At 41.3% G+C, this 18,868-nt stretch overlaps 2 protein-coding genes across 3 annotated transcripts in view; one reads left to right on the top strand and one right to left on the bottom strand.

Annotated features, from left to right (window-relative positions):
- The window catches only part of LOC105230419 (TWiK family of potassium channels protein 7), a 163,114-nt gene that overhangs the window by 14,150 nt on the left and 130,096 nt on the right, over nucleotides 1-18,868 (bottom strand). The window lies entirely within an intron of this gene.
- Nucleotides 84-2,351, top strand: LOC105230414 (uncharacterized). Of its 2 annotated transcripts, none has more exons than XM_049454279.1 (3): nucleotides 84-421; nucleotides 1,864-2,032; nucleotides 2,175-2,351. In XM_049454279.1, the coding sequence occupies exons 1-3, from the start codon at nucleotides 403-405 to the stop codon at nucleotides 2,251-2,253; spliced, it is 267 nt and encodes an 88-aa protein (XP_049310236.1). In that variant the 5' UTR covers nucleotides 84-402; the 3' UTR covers nucleotides 2,254-2,351. The 2 variants fall into 2 exon arrangements, with proteins under 2 accessions (XP_049310236.1, XP_011209473.2); XM_011211171.4 differs by lacking the exon at nucleotides 84-421 and adding an exon at nucleotides 529-836.

The raw sequence follows: 18,868 nt of genomic DNA, 5'->3' as shown, positions 1-18,868 counted from the left end.
TCACTGCCTCTCAGTTTACTACTGAGAAGATTCGTTGCTTTGCTCACTTGAGGCTTTACTTGAATTAGTTGCTTGCCAGATTTTACCAGCTTTTGACACTGAAACCAGCTTGTGCGAGCGAGGGGTTAGCGTATCGTGCAATCGGCATTGTCCAAGCGCACTCTGCAAGCGATCTTTGCTGGTGCACCGAAATTCTCAAGCTTATCGGCGCTTGCTGTGCATACATACTTACACACGCGTATTGACAACGCTCGGCGCCTTCATCCAATCGCTTGACGCAACAACAACAAGTGAAGAAAAAAATAATTAAAATCACTTGACTTGCTCGCGTATTGCCAGGGAAAGTGCGTAAACAAATAAATCTGGTGCAAGTCACAGAAGGTTAACGGTTGAGGGCTCTTCATGGCGCTGGTGGCGACTTGTAAGAATTTCATAATACTCGTAATTACAAATTGAATTTTTTTCATCACTTAATTGAGTTGTTTGTGCGTTGGGTAGTTCGCTATAAAAGTGAGTGGAAAATTAAATTCGGGTTTCAGTTCGGTTTTTACCGTTTGAACGAATGGCGAATGGAAAGATATACTATATATTCCGTTGTTTGAAAATTGAGTTTTTAAGTGTCTGATAAAAAAATTACTTTTATACAAAAACAAAAAAAAATATTAAATATATTTTTTGAAAAATTACTGTGTCAAATATATAACCCTAAGTCTTCGCGAAGAGTCTTCTAAATCAAAGCCATCAAAAAAAAAATTGTATTATTTCCACTGAAATGAAAACAACTGAATTTATTTGTGTGCTGGTTTTGCTGGTTGTGCTCTGCAGTCCCCATGCGTGTAAGTGGAATGAAATTTGATTAACCGGCTCTATTCGTACCCTCGTAGATGTTGGTGAATATTGGCCAGAAGTATTTAATATTTACGTGCAAATAATGTGGCATTCGGAATGGAATTTTTACTACCCGATTCGGTGCATGAGCAATGATAGACTCTTATAGTTTACTACTCTGGAAGATTTTTAGTATTCGCTACCAGTCCGGAGTCCGATAAAATATAAGTATCAGTATGTTTAGTGGATCATTTTCAACCCTGGTAGTGGGTTTTTATATTTAAAAAGTTTCGGTCTTGGTATTGTGGGTTCAAGTCCGACTATTTGTAGGTCCCAAAAATTCAGCGCTGCTTCTGTTGGTTGAACCCAGGGGCGGATTCACGGGAGAGGGTTGGAACCCCAAAAATTAAAAGTTATACGTTATTTCCATCATAAGTGACACTCCGCGAAGAAAAATACTTGGAGTTGCAAGTACAAAATTATATAGTTCCCTCACCAAAATTCTACTCTGGATCCGTTCCTGGTTTAACCGGAGTTTTACAGCTCAACATTTTAACGTTTTTGTTCCTCCTTAACAGAATAAAAATTTCTTATGCCGTTGTGAAAAAATTGGGTTATGTCAAGGGTTTCTATAGGCTCATGGAAGGTTATAATTTTGCCCCATTTTTCACAGAATATGCAGAGAAAGGTTCTCTAGCAAAGTAATTCAAGGGTTCCGAGAAGACAGGCCAATGCGGAAAATATTATGGCAACAAGATTCCTTCCTGACCTTACATAAGTATGTAGGTTTACTGCTCCGGATTGAAGCCTTCTTCAGTGAAGTGACTATCCGATGAGATAGCAGAGCGGCGATACTAGCCTTGGACTCAATAACAGGGCGTTCAGGCCTTTATCTGTTTTTCGAAAAAAGTTGTCATCCTACCACCAATTCGTTGGTTTGGATGAAAGTTCCTTATGGCACATTATATGTATGCTTAGGTATTTTTGTTAAGTAAAATTATCGGCAGATTAAAAATCTTCGGATATACTCCACAGCCTCAGTCAAGAGCTGCAGTTACACCTCACTGACCGCCGGCCCTCAAGTGGTCACGTACGATGCCGCCACAGATAAGAGCGTGGAATATGTGGATTATGGCACCAATACGAACGGAATCTGCGTACAGCGCGCGCGCTGCAGCAGGGAATATGTGACGCAAGTGATCAAGTAAGTGAAGTGTAGCCGAAGTGAAAACAATGTTAATTGAAAAAATTAATTAAATGAAAATAAAGTAAACATATCAATCAGATTTATCAGTAGCGATGCAAAAACAGAATGAAAGTAATTTATTTGCTGTTTTGTTTTACAGATGCAGTGATCTGCGCATAACTTGTGAAAACCGCAAATTATTTGAGGGAGAGTTTCCGGCCTGCTGTGTGAAGTGTTGACATAAGAAGGGAGAAATGTTAAATGGGTTTAAGCGAATTATGTGAGGAACAAAATTATGATAATGGAAACAATAAAAAACATGGAGGAACAATGTTTAACAAAATTATTTGAAAAAAATTCAGTTCAGATCTTGCTGGGTACCTTAGGCTAAGCGCAAAGTGAAGCACAGGCAACTTATTGGGTAGTCGAAAAAGTCTTTTCGTATTTTGTCCATAATTTTCGTGTCAGTCGTATATCTAATACAGTCATACCTAACCATTTTTTATATAGTATAGAAATACGAAAAGAGTTTTTCGACTACCCAACATATTTATGTCTCTGACCAGTTTTTCGCTAAATTGTATTCCTAGCCTTACAGCTGAGCAGTAAAGAAATTAGAATTCTCCATAGAATATTTTGCAAACCTGCTTAGCGCGCACTCTACGGCTGTTTTTACTTTTCACAGCACTGCATCAACAAAAATCTACCAAAACTGGTGTCCCACCCCTAACAACTATGGCTGCGTTCACTACCAAAAAGGCAGTATGCTGCCATTCGACTGTCAAACTCGCGCGCCACCTGTTCCACACTGGACTTGTTGTTTTTGCAAATTCATGCGACTTCCAGTCTCCAAGCGAAACGAAGTGCTGCCGCGAGAGAAACTGACCTGCGCAGCTGAGCGGCTCGTGCCACTCAGCCACTTTTGAAGTTGTTGTTGCCATGTTGATGATGTTGTTGCCATTTTGGTGTTGTTGTTGCTGCTGCCGCCGCTACTGCTAATCAAATTTTAAACATATTACTATGCCGCCACTATGCTACCTTAACGTCTGTGTAGGCGCGTGCACGGAGCAGGGGCCGCGCACAGTGAACTGGCTGCTCCGCCGGATGCCACAGGCGTTGGCGGCGACGTGGAAGTTGTGAGCGGCGGCTGCACCGGGCGGAGATTACATCTACCATATGTACGACATGCACAACAATCTGAGGCATGCATTTTAGGTAAACATGTTGCCTCGCTGCGTGCCACTTACTGCGCTGCCGTGTCGCGCTGCCGCTGTGCAGCAAAAGTGTGCCAGCATTTTAATTGCCTGCAATTTGAGGTGCAAATGCGAAGCGGAAACAAACGAAATGACAATGACGCCGGCACCGTTGCAAGCGCCACCGCAAACGCAATGCATACGGAAATGAGTGGCGATAACAAAAGCAGGCAATAAACTGCAAAAATAACGGTAACTAAATTAGCGCTGAATTTGTAATCTTTCACACATCTATGCCGCTCAGGCAACGCTTGAAATAGAAATTGCAACTCGGTAGGGAGAGACGAGGTTGCAGACGATGACTGGTGCGAGCATGGTTCACAATTTTCGGTCTGTCTGTATGCACAGCAACGCCGTATATCTTAATATTTACCGTTATATATGCAAGTGCGTAGGTAAGCAGCGTTTTCATTGTTACTTTAATGCCTTGCCATTTTGTGTTGGACAGTTGACCAACTTACAAAGCCAACGACTAACCTAGCAACGCGCTACTGGAAGCGTTATGCGCTTCCACTGCCCAACGACCGACCCAACCGACCAACCGACCGACCTGACCAAGTTTTTCATTTTTAATTTTTACCTTAAGAGTTCATAAATGGACAACTTATGAGCACATACTGGTGTATGGGCACCCATAAGGGGGAGCTAGTTAAAAATGTAGCCACAGTGGGCTGAATGTGGTACAAAATGGCTTTGTGTCAGAAATTAGTCTGGCTGTTTTCGTAATTCATAGAGGCCTATGTGCCATAAGATGCCGAAGTTTCGAGGGGACAGCTTGTTTCACTTGATTAAGTAGATAGACTGTTGCCAAAAGATGTCAACTAAACTTCAGATGGCATCTGTCAAAAAGCTGTTAGATTCGTGATTATGCAGCGAACCAAGTAAAACTGTACCGAGTTTGACATGATTGTACAGAAGTGGTATGAAGGAGATAGATAAAGAACTGGTAAGGACTTGAAAGATTTGTAATTGTTAAATGTTCTCAAAACTTATGACTCGGCAGAATGGACTCAACATATTTAAGTTATTAAGGTAAAATCATTGGTTATGAGATTCTTGAAATCTGATTTTGATACTTCTGAAATACGATTTTCGAAAGCAGTAGGAAGCATTAAGTATAGTTAGTACCGTTCCCACGACAGTCGGGTCTACGTAACCGGAATGGACCCGGATTTTTAAACTAAATAAACTCATAAACTAAACGGGTAGCAAGAACCTCATATATGTAAGATGAAGATCTCAGCCTTAAACGACTGTTATTTTTGATGATAACTCATAAGGTACAAAGTAAATGTGTAGGTCGTCTTTAAAGAAGGAGAGTTTTGAGGTTTCAGGTAGGATGGAAGTTTCTTTAAGAAACCTTTCTCGAGGACCGGACATAAAGCCTCGTTTGGAGTTCTACCAGTTCGTTCCGCTACTATTGCCTCACTGTGCTATACTACCTCACAATCGTGTCGTGTGTTCCGCCACCTGAACAAGTAAACCCTTATCGTTTTGGCGACCTTTCGAGTGGTGAGCCACACACGAGCGCGTGGGTGTAGGCAGCGCATGGAAAAGAGTTCGGAGCGTGTAACCCGCGATAGCCAAGAGTCAGCGGCTTGTAGCCGGAGGTGAGGACTTGCGACTTACAAACCATGTAATGGCAATTATGGCTGTTGTCGCTTAAATGTGACGCATTGTTGTTGTTGTTTTAAGGACACATATTTTTGTTATTACATTGTGTTTGGTCGGCGCGGATGTGGGGAGCTTGTTGCTGAGGCGAACGAGTTTTATTATGGAATTTTTTATTTATATTATCTGGTTGTTGCTGTGTCCCGCTGTAACTCGCTGTGTTGTTGTGGTCATGTAAGCAGGAAGCAGGCAGTTAACTGCTGTCGTTGTGCCGGCAGTTACAATAAAATTGTCTGATTTTCATTTTATGCTTTTGTTCAGCGCCAGCTGCGTATGTAGGGCGGCATAGCGGTGAGTTTTAAATAAAAAGTTAAGTGCAACAACAAATTAATAGCATGAACAGTGCGAGGAGTGCAAATCTTCCAGGTTTTCTTTCGTGCCAAGTTGCATGTGAGCTTTCTTGCCAGACGCCTTTACTCTCCCCACACTTTTTGTGTCACTTTCACACTTTTCTTTTCTTGCACGACGTTTTTTTTTTTGTCGCCGCTGATGGCATGCTGATGAAATGTTGTGCCTTGTTTTGGCCGTTTTTTGACTACGCTGAGTATCTGCTCGCACTCGAAATGCTTGAATGCGTGATTGTACTTTTGTTTGTACGTGCTTGTGTGTGTCTGGATATGACTCTTTGTTTATGTCACTTCCTTGCAGTCATTGTGCTCTAAAGTACAGGCACAGGCACACGTTCAAGCATAAGCTCAAGCATAAGCACAACCACTTACTCGTAATAGTGTTTCCTATTGCTGTTTTTGCTGTTGCTACTAATGCTGTTGTTGTTTCTATGTTTCTGTGTATTTATTTATTCATTTATTTGCTCATTTATTCTGCTGGAGCTGCCATGTTGTTCACTTTCCCAACTTCCTGTGTGTCAGCGCATGCATGCCATTTTTCATATTTGCTTTATTGTCTTGAGTGTTGGCATTATGTCGCTGGCAGACAACCAAAACTTGGTCAAATGTGTGTCGAGCGAGTCGAGTGCGGGGCAATGTGTGCGCCCATACATTTTTGATATTTAGAAATTGCTCTTAAAATAATGGCGAGCTTTCTTCGTAAAGTGCAAAAAGTGTGCATATTTATAACTGTACAATGACACAATTTCATGCAAATTGCTTCATCATTCCATCGCTTTGGCATTTCTATAGAATCGCTATATTTGGCATGAGTTGAGAAAATTTGTGTGAAAATGGACACTAAGAAGTCCTGGAAGCTCTCCTAGGCTTACTTGTTGATCGTAAGCTTCCAACTAGATGGTTAGTGTAGTGTTTGCAAAGTGCAGAAACAGTTTTGTAAAGTCTGTTAGAAACCATGTTTCATTAATTTTGACGATAGTGGTCTCATTGTTCAGTGAGAGTCAACAGTTGAGGCGACACCAAAAGGAATATCAGGAAGCAAATGAATGCCTCGACAATCAGTCCATATTTTTCGAAAGCACTTAAGTGGTTAATTACATTGTGGAGCTAATCCAGAAGTAGCTTCAGAGATGGTGACAGCCTTCTTAGCAGCCTAGCTAGCTAAGCAGTTGTCTCAATTATAAGAGCATTTAGACAGTCCGACGTACAGTTCTAACAACAAAAATGTAGAGAGCTTACAAAAAATGGTCTGACCAAATGTTTCAGAGAAGTTAGAAGATATGCCATAAGATGAACGGAAGAATAGTATCCAAAAAGAGTGACAAATTCACTTATTTGAACTTTTATTAGATGCTTCTTATTTTGCTTTTTTCTTAGCACCGGCCGGAAAGTCCAGAACTTAGAGATCTAATTATTGAGTACTATTAAACTAGTTTAAGTCGATAGAGAATATCTAGGTGTACAAAAACACTCAGAAACGTTAAGCTAAACATACATTCAAACGAAGACTGCAGGTAAGAAGACACGGATGAAGAACCAAAAGAGTATAGTGCAACTGGCGGAGCGTCACAAGGTTCCATATTGGGTCCACTCTTATGGAATATCCTGTATGACGGAATACTACGCCTCCTGCTGCCCAGAACTGAAGCGGATCTATGATAAAAGAAAAATTATAGCCAGGAAGATGACAATGGGAGAGTGTAAATAGGAAAGACAAGCCAGCTTACAGGAATGGCAAAATCGTTGGGACACAGCAGGAAAGAGAAGTTGGACGCACTGATTAGTCGGAAATGTAGATATAGTTTAGATTTTTACATGACGCACTTTCTAACAGGCCAGGAATGTTTTAGAGAGTGCCTGATAAAGTACGGTCATGACAATGGTGTTACCTGCTCTTTCTGTGGTAGCAGTAGCGAAAATGTGGAGCATACATTTTTCGACTCTCCGAGATTTACAACAGAGCGGCAAGATCTGAAGATGGAAGAGGCAGGCCAAATAACACCTGATAATATAGTGTCTTATAAACGAGACAAGTATGGTATACCATGAGGAGGACGACTGCTCTGATACTGTAAGAGCAGAAAAGAGCCAAATGACAAAGAAGCAGTGAAGCTAGAGCCACAAATAGCGAGCTAATGACGTGTGTGAATAGGATAAGCTGGCCGTGCGATGTTATGTTTAGCAGCGGTTCCGCAGGGCCTTGCCACAAAGCTACAGATGATGGAGTTAAGGGTTTAGTACATAGGCGTACTGTTTCGCAAGTCCAATATAGTAAGACATTACTTATTAGGCGTGGTCCCGAATGAGGTGTAACTTTAGCGAGCAGCAGGAATCGTGCGTACTGCATACTACTAAGTATCAGTATCTATTGGAAGATCCCATCTTCGGAAACAAACAAATAAAAAAAGGTAAGATGTACTTGCTGAGAGAATTGCTGTGAGCGCTGAGCATAATAGGCCCAGTAGCTGTTGGCATGTTTATCTTTCCAGCTCCGAGCATTGTGTTGAACTGTTGCATTCACTTGCTTCACACCGCTATGTGCTTAGACACAAACTGACTTAAAGTAAATTTAAAAAGCGGAAAAGTAAATAAAACTTGTTTAAGCCCCTGTAAGTGTGTTTAATTTTTAATTTCTCGCTCTTTTCCGCAGATTTTATGAAATATTTCTTTTAATTTCATTCTCTACAACCAAAACTTGTAAACTTTACCATACTTGAACGCGGCAAGTATAATCTTTGATTTTTGCTAATTTTTCTCGGAAAAATTCCTTTAAGAATGCCAAGCACGTCCGACCAACGAAACAACAACGACAACAATTGCGGCGATTATAAAAACACACGAACAAATAACAACAACGACAGGGAAGGGGCGAATGCGAAAAGTTATACCGTTAATTGCCGAACAATCATTAGCGACTTTTTCCGCATCGACGAGGAAACATAAGCGGCTAAATTAAATGGCAATAACGACAATAACCACAACAAGCGTGGGCATCTTAGATGGCAGATTATAAGTAAGATTAAACATAAATAAAGAAAAGATGCGCAGAAGGAGCAGATAAAAGTTGAAAGATAGCGCAAAAGGTAGCGGAGGGTGAGGGAGCGTAGGAAAGCACAACAAAAGCAACAGCAACAGCAATGCTTTTAAAGACAAACAAAAATTATAAGCAATATAATAATGCGATAAACTCAAGTGAGTTAATACCGAACGCAGCAACAATAAATAATCTACGAAAGCAACAACAGCAACAAACATAAAAAGTACGCGCATAAAAAACTCGGCGCTGCGCGCTGCGAAAGCGGCAAAAAAGCAAAGATTGCAACATTTATCATTTTTTTGCACAACTTCCGTTATTTGCAGCTTACATCGAATGACGGGGCGGGGGTGCGACTGACAGCAGATTAGGCTAACTGAACTGCAAATGAAGGACAACAGACACGGCGGTACAGTGGCGGTGGGCGCGACGGGGGGGACAGGCGTGCGGCTGCTGCGTTGAGTACAGCTGCCGGGAAGTTAATGAAGGAAATGATAAATCCGGCGGAAGAAGAGCACGCGGAAAGTAGTGAGTGATTGTATTGTAAGAAAGTGTGAAGCGGCCAGTGAGTGAAGTCCAGCAATGCGCAGTGAGGGCGAGTGTAGGCGCCGCGGCGTGGTGGCGGATATTGCGCGAGCGCTGCGCTGCTTGTGGATTTGTTCAATCAAATTAGTGTAGGGCAATGGTCGGCTGCGGATTGCGAAGAGTATGGTGTGTCAGTCAGCGCATGGAATGCGCGAATTCCCTCTGAAGGAAGACATTGTGAAAATTAATATTAGTGAAAAAATAAAAAAAACCGGGGTAGACGTAGCAATTAAAAGTGAAGCAAAAAATCGGCGAGCGAAGCTCCGTTTTCCCTCCATGACTGAAGTGGCGTAACCGGAAGTGTGCTGACCGCTTGGCAAAATGTAAAAAATGTAGTAGAAACTGCCAGCGCGCTTCTAGAATTTTGTAAAATTGCCTGTTTTATTGCTCAAACCAACACAGTACGTCCGCCCTAACCGCATGCCATAATGGACCGTTGAACTGTTGCATTGCCTGGATAATGAACCGAGCAAGTGCGGTAAATTCTTGGAAGATACAAAATCAAACAGAAAATATTTAAGAGAAGAGAGGACTACTTGCGTGAAGCTCAACTATGAGAATTTTTCTTTTCATTGCACAACAATTTTCGAAGTACTGGTAGCCAAATCTTTTCCCTTCCTCAAATTCCACAAGTTTAACGAAGTTCATTCTTGCACACTCCTTGGATTCCTATTACTTCATAAGTAAAAATATGTTGCAGTCAGTCTGCGTGACTTTAAGAATACATATATTTCGTTTCGCCTTTCTTTGTGCAGTTTGAAATTCTCAACCATTTTTTGTATGAATTCTTATTTGTTCTGTTATAACAGAACTTGCTGAGCCGAGCAAACGAGGATTGAATATAAAGATTGGACTAAAATCCTCTAGCTCTGAAAGTATTCGATACAGTACCCGCCGCGGAAAGCAGAGGAAGAGGAAGACCTCCGCTCCGTTGGACGGACCAGGTGGAGAAGCACCTGGCTTCGCTTGGAATCTCTAATTAGCGCCACCTTGCGTAAAGAAGAAACGACTGGCGCACTGTTGTTAACCCGGCTATAACCGCATTAGCAGTTTCTACGCCAGTAAAGAAGGTATCGGGTATATTTTTCCAAACTTAGACCGATATGTACTAAAATAGTGGCTAGAAGAAAAAGAAGCGAAAGAGGTTGGTCGTGTGGTGTACTGGGGTAGACAAAGTACCTGGAGGCCACGTACAAAGACTCCTCGAGTCTTGGGAACTACACGACTCGAGCTGAAAAAGTACTTGGATCATTCAAAAGAATTTTTCTTAGCAGGATCTTTGCAGCCGTCCGCCTGAGCGATAAATGTCGTAGAAGAAGGAACCAGGAGCTGTATGAGCTCCACGGCGGGATGGATATAGTTAAACGCCGGCTAGGCCGAGTCGTTCGCATAGAACTTAATTCGGGACTCATGGATGGAAAACGGCAGCAAGGGCGCCCACGCAGCCAATAGAAGGACCAAGTGCGTAGCGACCTGTTTGCACTTGGAATGTACAACTGGGGTGAACTCGCAAAGGATGCAGAAAACTACCGAAGTTTTGTGTTCACGGCCCAGGCCTACTCTACAACTGTGCTAAAGAAGAATGAAATGTTGAGGATTGGGGCTTTCCTGATTCCAATAGAATAAATGGCCACACTTTAATGACAAAATGTAAGAATCTTGCCAGTGCGCTTACCCAGATGTCACTAAGTTTGGGTTTAAAGGTGGAAATACGGATTTACGGCTGGCAATGTCTGCCAATAAATGAGTCATAATTAAAGCAACTTGCTAATTTTTCATTATAAAAAGTACGTCCACTCGAGAACAAATCCTTGCCACCCACACACATGCATGCGCTGCGATTGCAGACTGGCAGACACTTAAAGTTCGCCATGTATGAGTGACATTATGAGCTATCTCTCTGTCATAGTCATGGCCCCTATAGCCCTTATGGTCCTTTGCAACTTTGCATATGCATAAATGTCCATAAATACCGGTATTTACAGCATAAATTACAACACTTCAGCCTGAGCTGACACCAGCACTTACGGCACCAACGGCAACGCGGCAGAAGGTAATATGGAAGATTTGATTGTGGAGGAAGAGTCTTCGGTTTTCGCCAACAATTAAACTGCAGCAAACGACTGCCGTTAGACATGTGTAAGTATGTATGTGTGTGTGCGTGTGGCTGAAAGCAAAGCGAGGTGGAATAAATGCGTTGCAACTGCTGGCAGCCTTTGGCCCACAGCTTAGTTCTGTCGCCGCTAACCTTGTGCATGCAAGTGCACGTGTGTGTGCGCGTTTACATGCGAGCGTAAGTGCTTGTATAATGTAATTAAATTAAATAATTTCGCCCGGTGTTAAAATGTAGCAAAGTAGCAAAGAAAAATGGTTGTCGGCAGCAGTCGAAGAAGGAAGCAGGAAGCAGGAACCTTTTTCTGATTTGGCGCTTTTTCATTCATTTCGCTTTGTGCAGTCGCCGTTTGTAGCCGGTGTGCTATGTTCGCTGCGGATTACTTTTGTAAAAAGCGCCATTTGTATGTGTTTGAGGAATGTACGTGAGCATGAAGCTTCGGCGTCGGTGCTCGCGAATGTGTCGCATAAGTACGTCTGCACGTCGAGCGCTGAAGCCGTCTCCAGCTAAACGCGCGCCCGCACCTATGTCGCTGCCACCGCTGACGTCGCGCACACCTGACACGGCGACCGGTCGGCACGAACGACATCATTAATCTCGCGGCTGACATAAGCGGCAAAACATGTTCATAAAATTCATGCAACAGTGTGGCAATGTGGCACCGCCGGAAGGGGGTGCGCATCGCTGTGCGGTGCGGTGACGATGAGTTGGCGTTTTTGTTGTAACTTCCAGAAGAGCGAACTGCGTGGCGTTTGAAAGAGGCGTTGGTGCGAAGTTGCTGCCTGGTTGATTGTGATTCTTTACAACATGCATTGTTGTTGTTGTTGTTGTTGTTCGCATTGTTGCTGTTGTACGTGCCACTTTATTGTTTGTTGTTGGTGTTATTAAATGTGCGTCATTACTTCCGTTACAACACCATTAGCTTTCTACATGGGCACCACTGAGCGCACAAACACACACACAGACAAATACATACATATGTGGGAATAGGCGAAAAAAGTTCGAAGCACATTTAATTTACAGCAAAAACGGTCTGTAGGCAATCTAAGAAGTTCACAGTCGAACCAAACAAACAATCGTATTCTTTAAAAAATATATTTTTCATGTTGCATAAGAGTTACTCGCAAATAACGGGAGTTACATTTCGAATGCACAAACCATGAGCTTTAACTGCAGAAAGCTTTCGCTCAGAATAAATATATTTTAATAACGGCATACCAAGATATCCTAACTAACATCGGGTCTTGCATTGAAGCCACTAAGCTTTCATATGAGAGCTTTCACTTACAAATTTTTAGTAGTTGATGTAACAAATCATATATAAAAATATAAACTATATATAACACATACTTGTATATATAATATATTGTTTTATAGAACTAATGTGATAGCTTAGAAATGAAAGTTCCACAAAAAAGCTTTCACAATTTTCTTAAGACAAGTTGATTATCATTGAGTCATCAGTATTTTTTTAATGAAAGCTTCATAGGAAGTTTCAATTAATTTAAATAAATAAAGAAATTAAAGCTTTTTACAATTGAAGTTGTTTTAGTAATTTTTTTCACTAAAGCTTGATAAAAAACTTTAATTAATTAAAGTGGTTAAGAATTCATTTCTTTATGCAATTGAAGCTTTTTAGTATTTTTTCAATAATATTTTTTGTGAAAGCTTTAATTAATTTAAGTGATGATATAAATGAAAGCTTTATACAATTGATGTTAGTAATTTGTTTTCTGTAGTATTTTTGGTGAAAGCTTCATATAAAGCTTTAATTAATTTAAATGATGATACAAATGAAAGCTTTATACAATTGAAGCTTTTTTAGTAATTTTTTTCAGTATTTTCTTTGGTGAGAGCTTCATAGAAAGCTTTAATTAATTGAAATGGTTAAAAAATTAAAGCTTTATATAATTGAAGCTTTTTTAGTACTTTTGTCAGTCATAATTTTGGTGAAAGCTTTATAGAAAGCTCTAATTAATTTAATTTAAATTCGCTTTTTTAGTAATTTGCTTTCAGTAATATTTATGTGAAAGCTTCATAGAAAGCTTTGATTAATTTAAATGATGATATATATGAAAGCTTTATACTATTGAAGCTTTTTTAATGTTTTTGGTAACAACTTCATAGACAGCTTTAATTAATTTAAGTGATGGGAAGATGAAAGCTTTATAAATTAAGGCTATTTTACATAGTTCTATTAAATATTTCCAGAAGTTATGGTTGAAATGCGTTATATGTATTGGAAATTTTGTATACGAGGTTAAAGGAAAATAATTTTGATAAAAAAGAAAAAAAAAATTGAAAAAGTGTAAAGCTTTCACAAAAAAAATGTTGTCAACCACAAATGTTTTCTCAGCAAACGAACGCAATAAATCTGAAGAATAAGCTTTCTCAAAGCATTTGATACGAATAATTCTTATCAATCTTTTTTTCATTATTTGAAAGCTATACGTGTAAGCTTTCTTTGAATTGAATTTCGAAAGTATTTTGTAGTGAGTCTTTTTCTTGGTGACTGGGTCGCTGCTTTTGCCTCGCGGGCAACCTCAAAATCATCGCAGCAAATGTTAATTAAATTCTAACAAACGCGAAAGAGTAATTTCCTAACACATCGCTCACATGCCGAACACACACACACACAGCATACGCGAGTGAGTCGGAGTACGCCCACATCCTGCCCTTTGTGTGCACGTTTAACCATAACTCGGCAGGGTAAATGTTATTGCCGGTTTTGTTGTTGTTCTTGGCGTGCAGGTAAGTTCAAGTGCAATGGCGGCACAAAACGCGCGCGCACACACTCACATACATTTAATAGCAAGTGTAATTACAGTTATGCGCGTGTAGAAACACAAACACACACAACTAAACATATAACTCACTAATGTTCGCGTGTGTGTGTGCTTTGCTGCGCTTCTGCGCCATTTAAACGTCGACACGCTGGGCTATTATGAAGATTTAGTGGATGTTCGGTGGTTGTTGTTGTTGCTGTTGTATTGCTACATGTTTGTTTATTTTGTATTTTCTGCACTTGGCAAATGATATTATTGTTACAAGGTTCGGGCGTAAATTAAAAGGCACTTCAGTGTGAGCCTCTTGCTGCAAGTGCTGGCGGCCAACAACAAAAAAGAAGGAACTACAGTAGCAGCGGCTAAGGTGAAACACCCAGCTGAAAGATCGTACACATATACTGGCATTTGTATATGTATGTGTATGTGTGTGGCGCTACAACAATTAGACAAGCAGCACTCGGTTGGCATGAGCGAGTGAGCGTGGCCTTGGCCATCTGTGCGACTACATCGGAGATTTGCCCAAAAGTGTTTTCGCTGTCAACACCTTCCGCTTGCTGTGGCTTCTAACACACACACTCACACATATATATTAGCACACAGAGACACACTCAGCTCTTTCAAAAACACACATCTGCTTCTGCCACCGCCGCGGCACTTATTAGTTGTCGAGAAAAGCAAAATAAAATATATTCGTGTTCGCAATAAAGCTGGAAACATAAAATATTGCATATTTTAAGGCGCGCCAAGCACCGAGTGCTTTGAAGTTGCCACAGCTCCTTGCTGACTCAAGCAGTGAAATGTGGCAGAGTGGTAATAAAGTTGGTGTGAAATTAAAGCAGCGTTTGAGGAGCTTTGAAATGCTTTTAGAAGCATATAATCAGGCGCTAATGCAAGCAAAATCCGTAAGGAGACGGCGCGCAACGAAAGTGTGCCAGTTGACATAAAACAAAAATGTCAGTGACAATCAATGCGTGATGTGAATTATGCTCATGCGACGTGATGAATTTCGGTTTAGCGGTAGGGTTGTGTGGGTTGGGGTTGGCTTCAAGTGGCAGCTAGAGAAATTCGAGTGCGTATAAAATTAAGAGTTTAACTCTTTAAGTTTTTATACTCTTATTATGCAGCTAATACGGAACATACAGAAGATATGTACAATAGTAGAATTCTCTCAATAGCTTATGAAACGCGCAGAAACTATTAGAAGGTTGCAGTGTATCAATCCTTTAACCAATCAGAGAGCTCTCTTAGAGGTCTCATCGGTATACCTGCTCTGGAATAGTGTTACGTATTTGTCTTTGGTTTAAATCTGCAAACTGGAAAAAGTTTCAGAGCAGGTACTTAGTTTATGCTTCCTTGAGTGCTTCTGCGGTAGACCTGAGAGCCCTGTAATCACTCTTCTCAGTCTATTCACGAGATATTAAACTTGCTTGATGGGCTTAGTAACGTTTCTGGTTAGTAGAAGAAGAGTAGAGAGAATGAGCGGCGTAACTTCTCCGGTTACATTCGAAGAGTAAAAGAGTCCGCTAGAACTTAAGAAAACGCAAATTGTGAGAAGGAGAGATAAGGAGAGTGACTAGCTCTGTATATAAAGTTTTGGGTTGGGTCGGTCCTCAACTACGCCGCAACAATATGATCGCCTGGTTGCAGTGGAACGCAGATGAAGAAGCTTCAGACTTGTCAGAACACTGCACTCCGGACTACAAGATGATGTCTCCTGATGTCTCCCAGTTAAGGAGCATAATAAACTCCTCTCCAGGCAGTTCCTGCTGAGAGGTTTTCGCAGAAATCACCCCTGCAGTCACCTGCTTGGAGCGGAACCGCATCCTAGAAACATCAAGAGGTTATTTCTCAAGTACGTCGACGACATTAGGCAGTACACTGAACAGACCCCGAACGCAACAAACTTCCCACAAGCACTGACCGGTATTTACAATGGAGCCATCAACACCTTCACCGACTCCCTTCCAGTGAATGGCGCACTTGGAGTCAAACCATCACCCATCGCAGATGAAGAGCTCGAGTTGCCGCGAGAAACGAGAGTGAACCTTGCGCAGCTTGGTCTGGATACTGTAGCAGGTTAAACTCTTACTTATCCAGAATAGACCCCGACATATCCAATATATGTCCTGCGTGCAATGAGTCTCCGCACGACACTGGCTACCTCTTTGCATCCCCTACCAACCCCACTCATCTAAGGGTGCTCTTTGGAAACAGCGCATTTGTTGGGCCTACCGTTAGATGACGTCGACAACAACCTGGTTAATTCTTACCATCCCAACGGAGACCGTTATAACAACAACAAAACCAGGGTTTCGGTTTCTTCATCGCATCTGCATAATAATAAAATTGAATATGTTTTTCTCAGTCGCATAATATTTGTAGGGCTGTATTTTAGTGCCAGACTGATTAGTCTCCGTAGTCAAATTAAAAACCTTTGCACGGCTATAAAACTCCTCTACGCTTGCCGTGCTCACTTAAAGCTCTTAGCACTTTTATCTTTATGTTCCGCTACTCTCGTTCGACCTCGCCTTCGCTCTTCATCATTCTCTCTCATGCTAATCTCTAACTGTGGCTTCAGCATGGCTTTCACTTGTTAAATTCTTTGGCGTTCCCCCTCTTCTCCTCAATCAGCTATAAACTAGTTAAATTTTTGTTGTTGCCACCAAATTAAATACCACTTTTATGCTTATTCAAATTAGGAGGAGTAAAAAGGCAACAACACTTAGGACGTTCTCAGCCAGGTGAGCGTGTGAAAAAGTATCTAATAAAAGTGACATTTTACTAACGCCAACAGCATCGACGACTCCGCTTACTGCCGCGACGCAGAGTCGACGTCGCAGCCGGCAAATGCTGGTTCAAAGCGAAAAATTGAAAAATGCGATTAAACACTCAGCGTGGCCTCCACTTAAAATGCACGCACTCATCGAAAAAGTACTAAAAACCAACTGCAACAACAACAGCAACGTAGCAGGCGAACTGCAATAGTTTTAGGTTAGAGTGAGAGTGTGTGTGTGTGTGTGCGTGCATGTAAATGACTGTAAGTTGCATTAGTAGAGTGGTAAACGGTACTATGTGTTTAATAGAAAGTGCCGCCAGTGCCAAAAACAACAAGAACAAAGGGTTCGGGCGATATATTTGCATGTGTTAGTGTGACCAAAAAATTTTACTGAATTTTTGCGCAACGCCATTAAAAGCGAATAAAATTTAGTTAACCGAAAATGTAAGCGAAAATGTGGCAATAGTAAAGAAATTGCAAAGGAAAAGCGGAAAAAAATAGAAAATGATGCAAGTAGATGCAAGTAAGTGGCTGTGAAAGCTGAGCTGTGAGAGCGTGTGAGGCGCTGTCCGCTGGTGTTGGTGTGCTGAGGCGAAATGTTAGAATTTAATTACAGTTGCCATATAAATGCATATGCGCGTGTGTGGGTAAACGTTTATGTGCGCTGCATGCAAATATGTGGCACACACACACATACACATGCAAACAGTGCAAAGTAACTAAACTGAAGTGGCTTATAAAGTTGTGCAACTGCAGTAATTTTCGCTAAGCGTAGTGAAGCGCGTTAGATAGCGGGCTTGCGCGGGAGGGGGCTGAGGCAAATAGAAGCGACGCAGATTCTTACATGGCTAACTGGAATATCCCCACAACTTGTTCGTTGTGTGTGCATGGCAGAGCTTAAGGCAAAGGAAGATCGTTCCTGACGAAATTCCGTTATCAGCGCGGAGTTGGAATTCAAAGCGGATAACAAAATCAAAAAAAAAAAAAAACGAAAAAATAAACAAAAATAAAAAATGAAAGTAGAAAGTAGAAAAATATTGCGAACAACGAAAACTAATTTCGCAGATTTCCATCAACACGAGAGACATCATAGCACTGTATTTGCGTGAGAGTGGCTACGCGCCGCAAGAAAAATATTTGGAGAACCAGCACAGGTGAGCGCCTGGTGGGTGATGTGGTATAGCTGTGGAGAAAGCGAACTAAAGTACTCGGATAAAGAGGACTTCAAGGCCTCTGTGTGAGAAGACAGTAGCAGGTCATGTCGTACGTATGGACGGAAACACTCCAGCTCTGAAAGTATTCGAAGAAGTATCCGCCGGGGGAAGCAGAGGAAGAGGAAGATCTCCACTCCGTCGGAGGGACCAGGTGGAAAAGGACCTCGCTTCGCTTGGAATCTTAATTGACGCCACTTTGCGAAAAGAAGAAACGACTGTCGCGCTGTTGTTAACTCGGTTATAGCCGTGTAAGCGGTTTCTACGCCAGAAAAGAAGAAGAAGAATACTATAACCAATAGTTGAAAGCCCATCCGTCGCGCTGTGAATTCAATCGAAATATCGACACTTAAAAGTTACTCGGAAAAAACTTCCTGGCACTATAAAAGAGCGGCGGATGAAAATTTATAAACTGCTAGTCCAATTCGTGAACAATTCCCGACCCTAGTATGATGTTACACATACATAGTGGCTGGGTTGGTTCCACTGTGCTGGGGCCCCAGCACTTTGACTAAAGCATATTTTTACTGGCAGTAATTAGAAAAATAATATTTCCATAAATTAGAGTAACAAAGTAGAAATGTTTTGCCGCCATTTAATGGAACGAACTTGTGTAATTGAAGTCATAAAATGGAAAAACATAAAAATGCATGCAAAAGGACATGCATAAAAAATGAAAATGAATTGCAATGAAGCGCATCGGACGGTTGAGGTCTGCTTGATGGCGAGCTGTCGAGAGCTTACGGGCAGCAGGTGAATGTTAGCGGATCCACAACGGGTTGGCGGATGTCAATAAAGCGAAAGGTTAAACAATTAAATGAATGAGCAAGAAATTACAAAATTTATAGAAGCAAACAGGCGAAGAGCAAGGTCAGGAGGGCACGGGAGTTCCTAACGTAGGTGAGCACATAGACAAGGCAAGAGCAGTTGCCTTAAGGCATAGTAGACTTTTTTGTGTTTAATTTGGGTATAGCTACCTATGATTATGACCACTGAAGGATTTTACCAGTCTTCGTAGATTGGAAAAGACGCAAAATTACGTTTCTTGTTGAAGTATTCAGATAGCACACAGTTAATT

The sequence above is a fragment of the Bactrocera dorsalis genome, chromosome 4, assembly GCF_023373825.1.
Source record: "Bactrocera dorsalis isolate Fly_Bdor chromosome 4, ASM2337382v1, whole genome shotgun sequence".
Lineage (NCBI taxonomy): Eukaryota > Metazoa > Arthropoda > Insecta > Diptera > Tephritidae > Bactrocera > Bactrocera dorsalis.
The sequence above is the reverse complement of the archived record's forward strand: the minus strand, read 5'-3'. Positions and strand labels throughout refer to the sequence as shown.

Bases quoted from the DNA above. Each gene is read 5' to 3' on its own strand.
- LOC105230414 (XM_011211171.4), top strand. From the start codon at position 773: ATGAAAACAACTGAATTTATTTGTGTGCTGGTTTTGCTGGTTGTGCTC. The intron at 837-1,863 runs GTAAGTGGAATG...TATACTCCACAG, and splicing joins GCTCTGCAGTCCCCATGCGT to CCTCAGTCAAGAGCTGCAGT. The intron at 2,033-2,174 runs GTAAGTGAAGTG...TTTGTTTTACAG, and splicing joins TATGTGACGCAAGTGATCAA to ATGCAGTGATCTGCGCATAA.